This window comes from Halyomorpha halys, unplaced genomic scaffold (genome assembly GCF_000696795.3).
Source record: "Halyomorpha halys isolate HHAL.00 unplaced genomic scaffold, Hhal_1.1 Scaffold123.1, whole genome shotgun sequence".
NCBI classification, from domain to species: Eukaryota; Metazoa; Arthropoda; class Insecta; order Hemiptera; family Pentatomidae; genus Halyomorpha; species Halyomorpha halys.
In genome coordinates, this window is record NW_027107023.1 from 566,538 (window position 1) to 582,527 (window position 15,990).

At 29.2% G+C, this 15,990-nt stretch overlaps 1 protein-coding gene across 3 annotated transcripts in view; it reads right to left on the reverse strand.

The window, feature by feature from the left end:
• The window catches only part of LOC106678100 (pleckstrin homology-like domain family B member 1), a 180,390-nt gene that overhangs the window by 19,766 nt on the left and 144,634 nt on the right, over positions 1-15,990 (reverse strand). For 2 of the 3 annotated variants that reach the window (XM_067045388.1, XM_067045387.1), the window contains 7 exons: positions 11,367-11,490; positions 8,016-8,189; positions 5,797-5,919; positions 5,482-5,577; positions 4,362-4,510; positions 3,677-3,894; positions 268-411 (listed from right to left, as the gene is read on the reverse strand). In XM_067045388.1, the coding sequence (XP_066901489.1) occupies positions 268-411; positions 3,677-3,894; positions 4,362-4,510; positions 5,482-5,577; positions 5,797-5,919; positions 8,016-8,189; positions 11,367-11,490 (1,028 nt within the window). The remainder of the gene's footprint in view (positions 1-267; positions 412-3,676; positions 3,895-4,361; positions 4,511-5,481; positions 5,578-5,796; positions 5,920-8,015; positions 8,190-11,366; positions 11,491-15,990) is intronic. The other variant, XM_067045389.1, reaches the window with a different exon arrangement.

Sequence of the window (15,990 nt, forward strand, 5' to 3'; positions counted from 1 at the left end):
TTAATTTCAGTAAACCATATTGAATTATTTTTTTATGTCATTGAATAAACAAAGCATATCCCATTCAAAACTAAATGATAAACAAGCAGTGACAGCTATTTAAGGATAAGGAACAGAAAGAAATGGAAAAACATTAACTGTTACGATAAATCAGTTAGTATAGATATTATTCACCTATTAATTAATACTTGTTCTTGGTTCTGCAAAGAAATTTTCAAATCATTTTTCAATTAAATAAATTATTATAATAATTAAGGAAATACTCACACGTGAGTAGGACTATCTTTATTTAGGAAAGTTTTGATCCTCGGCCTTGGGCTACCAGGAACAAATGTTACATTTTCATACGTATGCAGAGATTTTTTATTATCTCTTGATCGATCTTTTTCAATTCCATAGGTCAGTTCACTGCTAAAAAAATAAAATAAAACTAAATGATAGAGAAAATATTTAATAATATTATTAGTAAATACATATATGGTAACGAATTCACACATGTACATAAATGTGGGAAAATAAAAATGTGTAATTGATAAACTTAAAGAGAATAATTTTGCAAACTCTAAACATTTGATTTTTTCAAATTATTTTATTTTTTTATAGTATTAATACATAGATATGTGCTATTTAAAATTAAAACATTAAGTTAGACATGACCTTTATCTTCTTAAGAAAATAAGTTCTTTCTGTTGACATTTTTGAAATTTGTGGATAAAAAAATAAAATGTCCTCAAACCATAATCATAACAAAGACGAAAAAAATAACAAAAAGTAAAAAAATAAAAAAAGTTAATAAATCATTTTACATAAACAGAAACAGTGCTTCCTAAATTCTTAATCCTAGATCCTTCCTGGCCTATATTTCAAACCTATTATAAGCATAATTAATTTATTTTGATGGAATCAATATTTTTGACTAAAATAAATTTAGGTATTAAGTATAAAATATTTCTGAATTCTTAGATCATAAATATTTTAAAAAGTTAAATATTTTAAAAAGTCGTGCTATAAGTCAAGAGCCCCAAACCTTTTTCAACCGAGGAGCACATTTACATGAAGGCTACCACACTTTTTTCTAATTTGTTTCCTAGTTCAATATTTTTAATAATATTCAAATCAAGGAAAATAATTTAATATTAAAAAAGTATTGGTTATATTCTTGTATATATATTTTATACAAGAACATATTACTAAATAATAGAATAAAAATGTTTACAGCATAAATATTTGAATCACCTCATACTTTGATCATACATTTTGAGATTACAATAAATAAAATAAGGACCAAACTTATAACTATCGGTTTCACTAAAAATGATGAAGATTGATAGAAATATATTGTTAAAATGCTGTGACATTAATGAATTACTTACTATTGTCAAACAAATTAGACCTATTAAACCTTTAACAAAACATAAAATTGTTATTTAAAACTCATCTAAAGTTACATAAATATTCACTCGTTTCCATACTGTTAGTGAGCTGGTAGAGGTTTTCATAGGCATCATTGTGACCGTGGGCAAGTGTGACATTAGACGGGCATAAGGCTCAGTATTATATGAATATGAATTAAAAATGAGTAAAAATTGGACGAAAAAAAATTCAACCTAAATTAGCATTTTGCTAAATTTTAAAGTACAGTTTTATTAAACCATTTACCAGAAAAAGTCAATGATTAGAATTAATTACTGATCCAATTTGAGTAGTATGTTCCAATTAAATATATAATTGGTAACATAAAAAACTGGCTTATGCTATTTAAACAGTTCAAAAAAGATCCTTTAACTACATACAAAAGCAAAATCTTTTTTGTTGAAAAGTACCAGGTTCAATAAAAATTTTCAAATTTTTAATTTTAAACATGCAAAAAAAAAAAACAGAATTCTGGGAGGGAAAAAAGGCAAAAATGTTGGTAGATTTTGAGGCTCCATTGAGGGAAATGATTGAATGGATTTTAGAATATATAGGATTTCATTTTGAAATAATTTAAGGGATTTTTAGTCACTGGAATGTTACCTGTATTACATTGTTAATAAATGTAAACTAATGACACAGCACCATCAGTATGATTATAATATCCAAAATAACTTTGATTAAAATTGAAAATTACCTTAATTTAAGGAAAAAGAAATAATTAAATATTTGTGACTATTACCACAAATTTTTAAGATCTTTAAGCCTTGAGAAAAATATATATTATCTTTAACTCTTAAAAAAATATATATATTTCTAAATATGAATCCATTGTACCCAACTAATTTATTCAAATTGTATTCTTAAATTTTTTTTTAAATACTAATTAAATATAAAATTGAAAATAAATGAATGAATATTTTTTTTTCAATAGGATATATTTTTTATTCTAAAAACTAAAGATAATAAATTAATATTTGATAAATATATAAAATAAAAAATGACAGTTTAACTTCTAAATGACATAATTTATAATATTTAATAGAAATTAAAAGTATAAATATAAAAACGTTTATTATTACATGTTAATAAATACAAAACATTATTGAAGGTACCTTTAATGCTGCCTACAATTAAACACAAAGAGAACTGTCTGATGTGTTTTGACCCTAAGGGTTATCAAATCATCTCGGATAATTCCTACCATTAACCCCCGTGACCCTTCTTGTCATTTTACTACCTATTTTACGATCTCTAGAATTAATAATGAAGGTATTAGCAAGAATAATTTCATAATTATAAGAAAATATTTGAAACAAATTGAAGATAACGAAATATTCTACATTCTAAATAAGATCTCATAGTTAGAAGAAAATAATAAATCATGTAAAAAAATAATTCCATAAAAAACAAATCATCAGTTACAAAGGGTAACGTAGTTTATAAAAGAAAAACTTGAGGGATCGACCTTAATTATTATTAACAAAACAAAATTTTGGTTGAATTATAATTTGATCCTCAACATTATTAAATTTCTTCAATGAATAAGCTATATTTAACATAGCATTAAAATATCTTAGAGACTGCTTAAATGATTATATGAGCTTTTTCTATAATGCTGCCAACATTGTTCATTCCATGATTCACTTTTTATTTGACATGAAACCTTATTTAATAAAGGTATCATTTTTTATTACAATAATAATATATTATAGTATAGATATAGATTTAATACAAAGGAATTGAAAACCTTTCCTCAACTTGACCCATTTGGATCTTTTGTCTTCATAACTTAATTTTCGAGAAGTCCAATAGGAATTTTATGCTTCTAACGAAGCCTATTAGGCCCTTTGTGTTAGTTCTAGAAATGTTTTCAGGTTTAATTAGTGTCTGATTCAGGTGTTCATATAAAAGACAAAGGTTTTACTTTGACATAGGATATGTTCTGCCATTTCTTTGTCCTCTAAATAAAGACGATATGTCGAATCTAATGATATTTTCATCTTCTTGAGATGATATTTTAACAGACAATGGTCTTTGAGGTACCCTGCTATTGTTCTCAACTCATTCCTTGCCAGGTTTAAGTAACATTTTGCCTTTTCCTTTGGCATATTCATGAAGAGTTTAAATTACTTATTATACCACATAATATGACAATATTGCATTTAACACTCATAATAAATTCCAGATTATCAAGTTTTATTCAGATAGAAAAAAAATATGTTAATGTTTTGAAAATAATCCCAGTTCATTTTTGACTTACTTTGAATCAAATGAGAAACTGTGCTGATGGGTGGGAGATGTGGGCGAGTTTAATCTTTTCTCTCTCGGTAAAGATCCATTGGTCTTAATCCTGTTTTGAACCGGTTTAGTGCTTCTCTCTATCTGGTTTTCTCTCTGGTACTCCGAACAGATGGCTAGAATCTCATCAAGGTCCAATTCTTCAATGTCACAGTTCTTGGAATTTTTATCAAGTTTGTTCTGTAAGAAAAAAAAAATCAATATATTATGAGTTTACCTTAATTTTATTCTTACACCTGCCTTCATCTTAAACCAACTATTTTTTTTTTAAACAGTGGCATGGTCTGCAACCTGCGGCTCGTTGATAATATTTCTGTTACATCTATCAAATACTATGTTTTCACTTCTTTAGGAAGTTATTTCATTTGAGAGAAAACTAGGTTTATTTAGTGGTTTGTTATTCCAAGGTAATTATGTAATTTTCTGCTTTATTCAATCTCAGAAATTAACTAGATTTCTTACTTTAGCTCTTTATGGGCATGGTGAAACTTAATTTCTTTAAATAGTGGATATGATGGTGTCTTTATCCCTAACATACAGATTTATCCAATTGAAAAACTTAATTTCTTTAAATAATGGATATGATGGTGTCTTTAACCCTAACACAGATTTATCCAATTGAAAAACTTAATTTCAAAGATACAGACCTGTTTGTTATGTGAAGGAGATGATGAATGAGGAGGAGGTTTGAACGGAGTAAAGGGTGTTGAATCCTTCTTATGAGATGGGCTTGAAACGTTGGATTTCCAATTGCTCGGGCTTAATTCACCATTTAAAACCTCACCATTTTTAGGACCTGAAATAATGATAATTACTCACATTAAACTATTTATATTATATTTTAAATATAATTAAAATTATTGAGTTATTTGGAGTTACCACTTTTAAAACAACACATTACTTCTTCCAGGTAAGGTGAGTGTTGTAAACAAAATAAAAAAATTATTATAAATCTATTATTAATAATAATGTTAAATGATTAAGCTAATAAATTATTATTAATAAAAAAAATGTTATATGATTATTATAAACCACTTTTCTAACCCATAGATAGCAGCTTAAATTGCCCCTGAATCATTAAAACAAAATAGATAGTACAATATTTTGGCAACATTTTTATCATGAGAAAAATTTTAAATAATATTACTAGTACATTAAATCTTTTCCTACCCTTCCTATTGGTCATAATAAACCACAATAGGGTTCAATTCATTAATTACATTTATGCTTTTTGGGTATACAATGTCTACCTCCTCCGCACCTATAATGTAACAATAGGGCTATTCATGATCTTTAGTTTAACATGTTTAAATGTGTTAAATAGAAAAAGTTGTTTTAAACTTAGAAATATTTCCTTCTTTTATCATGTTAAAAGAATATCACATTTACCAATACTGAGAGTCTGTTTATAGGTTTTTTAAATAGAGCATGACATCATGCAACAGACCAGTAGAGCTCCATTCCAAACTATTTTGTCTATTGTTATTTTGAAAGGTTAGTTGCTTGTAGTTCATATTGTTTTGTTTTTGTTTTTTTGGTCCAAAATCATAATGGAAAATCAATGAGACACCACAAATGATCTGGACATCACTTCTACCTCTTTCAGTGAGAATGACCCATATATTGTATACTATTGTTATAAATAGTTAACAGGAAATTAATGTATAAGTGAAAAACTATTTTCAAATGGGGTAATGAATTATTGTTTGAAGGTTCCTACGATAATTACAATATTAAATGAAACAAAATATATAAATAAAAACTTACTCATCTTCACAAAATTGTTAATTCCTGAGCACGTATCTCTTGAACGAGATTCTTGGTGATGATAAGGTGAATTCCCATCCATTTCAACACAAGCACCTAAAATAATAAATTGAAAAATATTTCATTATCAGATGTTTCACTAAACAAATTTTTTAATCATATCCTGATATTTTTTTTTTTATTAATTTATCACTTTAAGATTTTAATTATGTTATATTCAACAAATTATTCAATATCCGAAAATCATTCTCTTTAGTTTTGATTTTATTTAATCAAGTAACATTTTTATAATTTTTCCCTCAATTTTATATTTACCTTGATAAAAAGTTAAAGGAAGCATTGAATTCTTAGGATCTGGAAGAGTTTTCTTCATCAGCCTGGCTTGATCAGGATGGTTAAACCTGAAATAACTCGAATGCCCCAATCCTATAATGGATCCTGAAAAAAACATAAGACAATATTATATATAACAACCAAAACAATCAACAAACAAGAGCCCAACTAAAACAAGAGACATAAAAGTGGACCAATGTGATAAAAGAATTGTGAGAGGAAAAATATAAGAATGGTGGCTGCAAAAAAAACAAGCCATCCTTTTTATATGGATATAGTATATCCTACCATCAGCTAAGAAAGAGAAAGAATATGTTAACATGAACCATTTAAGAAATGGTATTTTTTAAATGAATCAGTCAAATAGGGCAGCTCTCAATCATAATCCTCTAGAAGCATGCCATCAAATGTAAAATGACAAGGAGGCTGAGCAGAAGTACCAGATGGAATTATCTGGATAAGGATTTATCAGGATCTCGGGAATTTAAAAACAAAACAATCCAAATTAACACAAAATAAATATGGTAATAGGTGTAGAGAGGACCCCAGAAAGGCCTACTCAGATGAAGGACCTGTGGGAGAAAAAGGTGATGCTACAGGAAATGACAACAATGGTGGATGAGAACAAGAACAAGGATTGTGGACTTACTAATTATATTTTAACTAAAAAGGGACACCATATTTTTTTTTAATGCCATAATGGATAAACCTATGTTGCTGCCAGACAGGTGCCAAGAAAATAAATAAGTTCTTTTCTTAGTGAATTTCATAAAATTATTTAAGGTTAATACTAATGCAAATAGACAATACTATGAATGAAAAAATAATTTCATTCCGAGACAAATGTCCCCTAAGAATAAATACACTGTTCACAAATTAAGGTTAATTGTCTGGCAGACAATTGAAAGTTTCACAGTGTACATCTTGAAATAACATAAAAACCTTAGGTTAAATTATAATTTATAATAGTAATCAATAATGGCTGTATACATAGCTCACAATGATGTGGAAGTTTGGTTATGTAGTATGTGAAGGAATAGGCATTGTTTGTTTGCAGGAAAGGATGGATGAGGAATGACGAATGGAGATAGGAACAGAATTCCAAAAGGAGGCTACTATGACGAAGAATTTGCTAAAGGATGGCTTATATAAATCGATTGGTTGGTATCAGGTGTTTAATGAATGGATGGATAATCATACAGTGAGATCAAGGATATAGGTCGGTTTTGTAATTTTAAAAACTTGGAATAGGAAAACATCAAGGAGGAATTTCCTTCAGGAGGTAGATTTGGATATCGTGAGCATGGAAGTGATATTGTTAATGGTGAATGGAATCAGAGAGATCGTTAACGTAAATAGAGAAAAGGATTGGTAAAAGTGAGGACCCCTGAGGAACACGTATCAGAAGAAGGGGAGAGGATGGAGCTTTTGTTCGAAATGATAACTGTTTGGGGACAAGAATGAGAGGAACCACTTTAGGACACTGTTTCATACAGAAAGGTTTTGAAGCTTAGTGAGGAGGATCTTATTCTTAACAGAGTCAAAGGCTTTCGAAAAATCAAAAATAACTAGTATAGCAATATGCAGATTGGGATTGGAGGTCTTGGGAAATTTTCAATAAGGGAGATTGTATGTGGTGTTAGAATGAAAAGGGTTAAGGAGAGTTTTTTGCACGAGCAAATTATTAAGTTGGGAGTGGACTAGTATTTCAAGTATCCAATAAATTGGATAGAATGGATATGGGCCAGAATTCAGAAACTGGAGACAGAGAAGGTACTTTGTTTAATGGTCAGACTGAGACTTTCTTCCAGGCTTTAGGAAAAACATAATTTCAAAAGGAGAAATTATAAATGTGCAAAAGGACAGGAAGAATGACAAGGGGGAGGAGGGACAAAGTTTGATAATCTATATAAGAATTTGGTCTGGGCTATAATCATTAGTTTCGATCTTGAGGACTGATGAGATTAAGTCATCAGGGGAAACATTTAAGAAATAAAAGTTGCTTGGATCAAATTGGGTTTTTGGGATGTGATAAAATGAAAAGTCGCATTAGGTTGTAGAAGGAATAGGAACAGCAAAGAAAGAGTTAAGCTCGTCCGGATTGACTGAAATTGAAATTATTTGTTTAAGTATTGATTAATCAACAAACATACAATTTTTAAGATTACTGTTAGTGTTATAATTAAAAATAAAATTATTACCTTGTGATAACCGAGTTGGTTGGGTAACAGGAAGACCATCAATCGTGGTCCGTGGAGATTTAGAATGGAGAGTAAGGATGCCTCGATTGTTCTCTATGTAACAGTGCTGTTCCTCCACTCCTAAGCCATTCACAACAATGTCAACATGTTTTCCACTCCCCAGAACAGTTGTTCCTGAAAACATAAATGTCTGTTATAATATATTTCTAAAATTAAATGAAACACAAAATAATAACTTAGCCTGATATCCTCTTAAAGTAATTTCACCAAAATATACTTTGAACCCACAGAAGCCTCAATCCAGCTTTAGATGAAATGGTATTGGAGGATTGTTATCATTTTTCATCAAGTTATCCTGTGTAATAAGAGAATAAAACCTGGTCCATGATCAAACCTAACAATATTAGCTCAAATTAATCGTATGAAATTCTGCCAGTACCAACACAATTGGATCTTAAATTGTAATTTATTTATGTAACCCAAAGTCTGGATGTTAGATCTGGATATTATCTTCACAATAGAGTGAGTAGTTTTTTCTCTCTTTTATATTGTTAAATATATAGTGATGTTTTCTATTTTATTTATTGTAAGAAATGTAAATAGCCCAGCTAAGTTGTATTGTTTATTATGAATTTTCAATTTATTATTCTTATAGAACAACAAAATGATATATGTAACTATTTATTGTACTGGCTAACTCTATTTATACAGGGTTTGGCCCAAAAATAAAGAAATATATTATTATATTATGTTGATAGTATTCCAGCACATTTCCATTCACAAGCACAGGTTGAGAAAAACAAAACCACGCTACTTATTGAAGGGTAGAATCATATGCTTCAGCTAACCCCATGGGTGACTTTTTCTATACCAGATAAATAATTTTTTTTTTTTTTAATTCCATAATTAATTATTATGTGTTAATTAATTCCATTAATTCCCTTTTTTTCTTTTTGCATCATATTTACATTATTTCTAAGTATACTTACTTATAAACTATTATTCTTACTTATTCTCAACATCTATGTAATATGGGCCAAAATGTTAACAAAAATATTAAATAATGTACAACTGTTGTTCATTTCATTTTGATTATCCATTTTTCCAAGTATTATCCAGATACAATGTATTTATACCATATAATTTGTAATAATTATTTTGTAATGAATAGATGAGCTTTTGAAGACATAAACAATGAATGAATGCAACCTTCAGTTATAAATTAAAAAGCAAAGATGTTGATTCACAACTATTTTTGAAGTGGAACTTGGGAGAGACAGTCAGAGGAAGCATCTATTTTTGATCCACTGTATTAATAACAATTCTAAAATTAAAAAAACATTTCTTTTGGCAAAACAATGAGAATCTAAAGTAAGATAACATGTTACCCTTGATCCACATTCTTCCTTCGTTTATTTCCAAAATAAATACTGCAATGAGTATTTATTTACATAACGAATCATATTTTTTTAAATTTAACATTCTTAGCATTATACTTTTTTTTTTTAATTGAAGAACAAAATAAAAAATGAACTATTAATACTCTAGGAATTAGTTAAAACATTTAAAATTGGAAGAAATTAGAATTATTAACTATTTTATCTTAAATTTCAATTTTTATTTATCTGAAGTTAAAACACTGTTTTTGTTCTATTTTGGAGCTTCTTGGAACCATTTCTAACCAAATATTTCTCTTTTTATAATAATTCTTCCTCAAAATTCTCTAAGGTTTGGTTTGTTCTTGTTTATAGACATAAAACCTTTTTGTCATCAACACCTATGGATTGTTATAATTAAAAAGCTACACACACGCACAAAAAAAAAAAAATGTATATATATATAAAACCTTTTTGTCATCAACACCCAAGGATTGTTATAATTATAAAACTACACACTATGTATGTATATTAAAATCGAAGAGCTATACTTTAGAAATGAGGCGATGTGCCTTGTTAAATTTAAACACTTCAGCTTCCTATCTTAGAGAGCTTCAGATAAATTTGGGGACAGTCCTATTTTGTCTATTGTTGATAAATAGTGAAGGCAGTTTTCCAATCAGATGAGAGTGTGTGAGACTTGTATCGTCTATTCTCAAGCGGTTTAGAACAACTTTCTCCCGACAGCTGCTGCGGTAGGATGTCAACTATGGTTTTACTACTCGTTTGATTTCACTATATTTACTTAGAGAGCTTTCATCCCACAAGGCTGGCATCTTTCTGATATTTTTATTTTAACAGGTTTATTGAGTTCTGATGGGGTAAGAATGACGGTGCCTCGGCCAGGAAGCATGAGCGCCTCGGCCAGGAAGCACGAGTGCCTCGGCCAGGAAGCATGAGCGCCTCCCTGACAGCTTTGTCTGCGAGCTCATTACCTACATGGTCTTCTTGTCTAAGGTATTCGTGGACTTTGGAATTATAAGTTGATTTTTAATTATTCTGAAATTCATTTTTCAGTATTACAAATATTTTAATTTAATTGTTTATATTTCTTATGTAATAAATTACTTTCATAAGTGCTTTAAATTACTTTTATGTATGTTTAAATACATTTTGTACTTAAAATATTTTTATGTTATTAAGTTAGTTAATTTATTCATGGGTTCAATTTTGTTTTACATAAAGTTACTTTTTATGTATGCTTTAATTAGTTTATTTCAGTTCCATTTTATTTTGTTGACAATTATTTTTGGATTCAATGTGTATTCTGTAATTGTATTAGGATATTTTCCCTGCTGTAATATATAATATATAAATAAATTTATTATTGTATTTTCTCATAAAAATATATCATAAGTTGAGGTTATTTACCTTAATATGTAGCTCTCTTAGTTATACTACAAATAAAAAAAATCCTTTCATACATTATACATGGATGATTGTAAATGTATGAATTAGAAGGAGCTGGTTAGGGCTATGGTCAAGAAGAACAATAGTTTTCAATAATCTATTAATTGACGTTTCAGCCCACTACGTAGGTCTTCATTACACCTGTTGTGGTAGGTGGAGATGTAAACAACAACTTACTATGTTTACACCAACTCCTTCAAATTTCTTTCATACAGTTTTTCCATATAAGTTGTATGGCTGTAATAGTTAAATTATAATTATTTACAATGGCTGTAAACTGTAAGTATTTTAACAGCCTTTTATGCAATTACTTACACCTTTAATTGAGCCATAAACCACATACATTATGCATGGTCGCTGATCAATATATTGGAAGAAATATTATTTTTATTTATTTGTTAAAAGATTAATAAAACTTATAAAACAGAAGTGATATGTTTAATTATATAATTTTATTAATATAAATATTACAAATTTTAATTTGAACATAAATATATGCTCATACCACTAGGAAGAGGGTGTATTGTTACTGCAATGCTCAACCGTCCACTCCCAAGGCTGACAAGATGGGGAACTTCAGCTTGGACACGCACTCCTGCTTCGCCTTCCTCCACAGACACACCGGACATCTATAAATAAAGTTAGAATTATTTTAACAAACAAATTAAACAACTCATATTGATTTTTAAAAGCAATATAATCATAATGGTATAAAAGGTTGTAGGGGGTTTAGAAAATTTGGAGGGTATGATCTTTAGGAAGAAAAGTAGATATATTCCAAATCGTCATTTATGACTGTTGGCTACATGATAAGTAACACTGATATGAGTTTCGAACTGTGGCAGTTCCTGAATAGCGGCAACGAGGAGGAGTTCACAAAAAATTAAAAAAATTATGATGGTGAAAGTGGAATTAAAAACTTCTGCTTTTACACTTTTTATAGTGAACTATTTTACAAAGAGGAGTCTTTTGTCCTTCATTTTAACTGTTCTTCCTACTGACAAGCTAGAAGCTTTAGGACACACGTCTTTTAAGTTCTGAAATTATCATTGCTATCATGTCAGTACTGAGAAATAACCAAATAAATCATCCTGAACTATCAATTGTTATTGTATTAATAAAAAACAATTAGCAAAGTGATAATAGTGCGAAAATAGGCTGCAAAATTAATAAATCCAGAATGAGAATACTGAGCACAAAAAATGTGTGATCCTAATAAAGTAACAATAGGAGGTATTATTTCTTCTTCACGGAAAGTGCACTGCTTGAGCAGTGAGTGTTGCATTTTTTTGTGTAAAGGAATTCCATTTCAGCTGATTGATTCAATCTCAATTTCTCTTTCTTTTATGAAGAAAACTGAGTTATCCTTGAGTCGTGAGTCAATCTTATGGTTTCTGGAGTCCTCCTGAGGTCCACTCAGTCTCATAATGTGGTTACCCTTAATTGGAGAAATATCTGGTGGTTGAGTGTGAAATTGAAAAATTCACCACCTCGAATAACTGTTGTTCTAAAAACAGCACTTGCTTATAAAATACTTAACCTATGACCCTTCATGGCTCATAGCAGCTCATATAATTATAATTTATAACTCAATGAGGATAATATCTCATGCATACAAATGAATAATCTGAATTGGTTCCGATGATTTTGGATCAGAAGGATTGAATATGTTCAATATTCAACTCAATCTTCAATCTGAGCAATGAGCCAATGTAAATTAAAGGAAAGGGTCTCAGGATTTGAATGAGATGACGACAGCTGTTGTCAGATCAGTAGGAAAATAAGTAAAGATTTCAGTAAAAAATTGGAAAATGCTATCTTCTTTATTTAGAGTAGTAAAGCTGTTATTCATTTTTTTCTTATCTTTTTTATTGAAAAATGCAAATAACAACATTCTGATCAATTTAAAGCATGAAAAAATATAAATAGACTTTTGTCATGAGCACAGAATGAGCTAGTCAAATAATGTATGTTTAAATATGGAAACTATTTGAAAAAATATACAGAAAATAAAATAGAAAAATCTGGTACACTACTTGTAACCCCCCCCCCCTCATATATAATACCCACTTAGGGAACTGCTGTGTAGGACATGTTGAAATCATCTAGTTTTAATTCAATATTGTATTCTAATTGTTATCTATTAGAAGTCATTTCTATCTTAATTATAAAAACTTTGTAACTACCAAACATGGAAACGGTATTTTTAATTTACACTCCTGTGTTATCATAGCTTGTTTTTTCTTCACCAGAACAAATGCCAGAGAAGGGTATTCTGAAATTTCTAAAAATAATAGCATAGTGGTCAATTTTATTATTCGTATCAAATGGAATCTGATTGGAAGATGGAAATTGTTATCAATTTCTTGTTTTCATTTTATAGGATGAAAATGAAATAAAATGGAGATTGTAAGCTATAAAAGGAGATTACTTCGAGATAAAATAAGGAACTAGAGTTTCAATTGATGAGTTTATCTTTAGTCATAACATAGATCCTCAGTGTTGAAAATTTTGCTAACATTAAATTATCTGCAAGCATTTTTAAGGATAACCTTATTTCAAGAATTGTTAGTAGAATGGTTTTCGATTCTCCTTATTTATTTTTATATATGAAATTTTATTAATTAATTTATTTTTAAAAAATGACAACAATATGATTATTTTTATTATACCTATGACTAATAAGGAGAAATAAGTTTAAATGTGATGATTGGAGATATATTTATAGTAAAGTAATTGTTTTAAATAAAACAACTGTGGTATATTAACTTTAATTGTTGAATGCATAATGAGAATAAAGTAAATTTGTATTGTAGATGACCTGATGATGGAGCGATATTCCCGAAACGTTGTTAATGATTCATTAAAATAAATAATTTTAACAAGGAAGAGTAATTTCACTACATCTAATTATATTAATCAAAATTAAAGAATCTATATATTAAAGCATCGATTTTGGGCACATTTTTATTTCTGCTTTTACGAAACCGAAGTCCATATTTAAAAAAAAAAAAAATAATGTAACTTTTTTCAATAGCAAAATACATAATCATTAAAAAACATCTGAAAAGTTTAAATCGCTGAATCAGTGTTGTTTGTTTATGTCTCAAAGAAGTCACATACCAAACCATCATGGCGACTAGCGATTTCACTCAATTTTAGTTTTAAAATTCTACGTTTTTAAAACTAAAATTGAAAATTAATCGTGTATCATTACTAATTAAAGCATATATGATTGGGTTTTTGGATGACTCGATAATATTAACATTATTTTGTGATTTTATGTCTTCAAAACCCATATTTTATAAAATTCTAATAACTAATTTTGTTTACCTATGCGAAACACAAATGTTGGATACAGCTGTACTTTAGTAACAGCTGATTTTATTCTCAAAGGACAAACCATTTTGGAATATAGGCAACTGCCTAAGCAATATAATTATGATGAAAAAGGATAATCTACAGAGAAGAAATTTGAAGAAACGAGGAAAATAGTGAAAGAGATATACAAAGCCGTGTATCTGGCAGGCTTTTGTTCACTCACAAACAGTAAATGAAATAATAATGGTTCATAACAAATATAGCCTAGTATTAAGTTTAAGTTACAGAACCGCTAGGTGAGATATTTTGTGAAGTGATAGAAGAATGATAGAAGCTTTGATGAGATGAACAAGCTGTTACTAGACTATTAAAGACACTTGGTAATCGCCCTAGATAAACAATCACAGTTTGATAGCTCCGTAGTGTCTATTCCTGTCTCCATTTAGTTTGACAGGATATCTTCAAGTGGTATCTTCAATGCTCCTTCTGTCCTCTCCTTAATCATCATCATGCTCTAGGATAAGTGAATCATTGATTTGAGTCATCGAGACCGAATTATCGGCAAACAACTAAAAACAGAACGAGGCGTAATGGTACGACAAAAACGACCATAAGTCAAGCAAATGGGGTTTCTCAAATCTATGAATAACCTTTACGAAAATATGGTCAATATTAATTAACCGTAGGGATGTAAAAAGTGGTTTATTTATTATGAGATGCTGATGACACGTGTGTGCTAAACAGTCCATAATAATCCATCAATTGTATACCGAACTCTCCAATCCCTTATCAAAAACCTTAAAGGATGGTGTCAATACTAGAGGATTAAAATAAATTTTAGTAATTTCATCAAATGACCTTTACCCTCGTCGTAAACCTACCGACTGCCATATTAGGGGTATTCATGATGTTGTGTTAAATGTTAAATGTTTTACCATGTTAAATGTTATTTCGTTTTACCACGGTAAAAGATTGCAATTTTTTTCGATTTAACATGAGTTTTTCCATTTAACACGCTTTAACATGTTAAACCAAAGATCATGAATACCCCTATAGTAGACTTTAATAATACCCCACTTTATTCCTGTTGAACCGATCCGTTACTTAGGACTACATCTCGACAAACGACTGACATGGAATCCTCATACAAGACTGAAAAGACAGGAAACTGCACGTCGATTTCGACTATCACAGCACTTACAAGACAAACGGTCTAAACTTCCAACACATTACAAAAGACTGATCTACATGACTATAAGGCCTATCTAACATACGGAGTTAAGCTTTGGAGCTCTACAAAACCTTTGAATTTCCCTTGTATCCAACCCTAACAATCCAAAATCCTTCGTAAAATCCTCAATGCTCCTTACTTTGGCATTAATAAAATCAACCATGTTCCATATGTAACCGATCTAGCCCGAACCAGATATCAATGCTTCCATGATAAATTCTCAAACTCACTTGTTCCTAGCCTTGCTTCGTCTTCAATATCTAATAATCCCCCAAGACGTATGAAAAGAAGATAGCCTTGAGACCTTCTACTCTATAAATGTTATTGAAGTGCCACTAATGGGAAGATTTTCCACATGTCTAGATCATGCCATTGTAATGTAATTCACATCCCCTTTACAACTTTTATTTGTTAGTTAAAGTTGTAAATTTTAATAAATAAATAAATCATTGTCAATGAAATCATTTAAAAGAAATTTTTTTTTTTTAATTTATTTATTGATAGATATTACAATCTGCCACACAGTTGTGGGCAATAGGTAATAGTGATGAATGAATCTCATACATACTAAAATAAA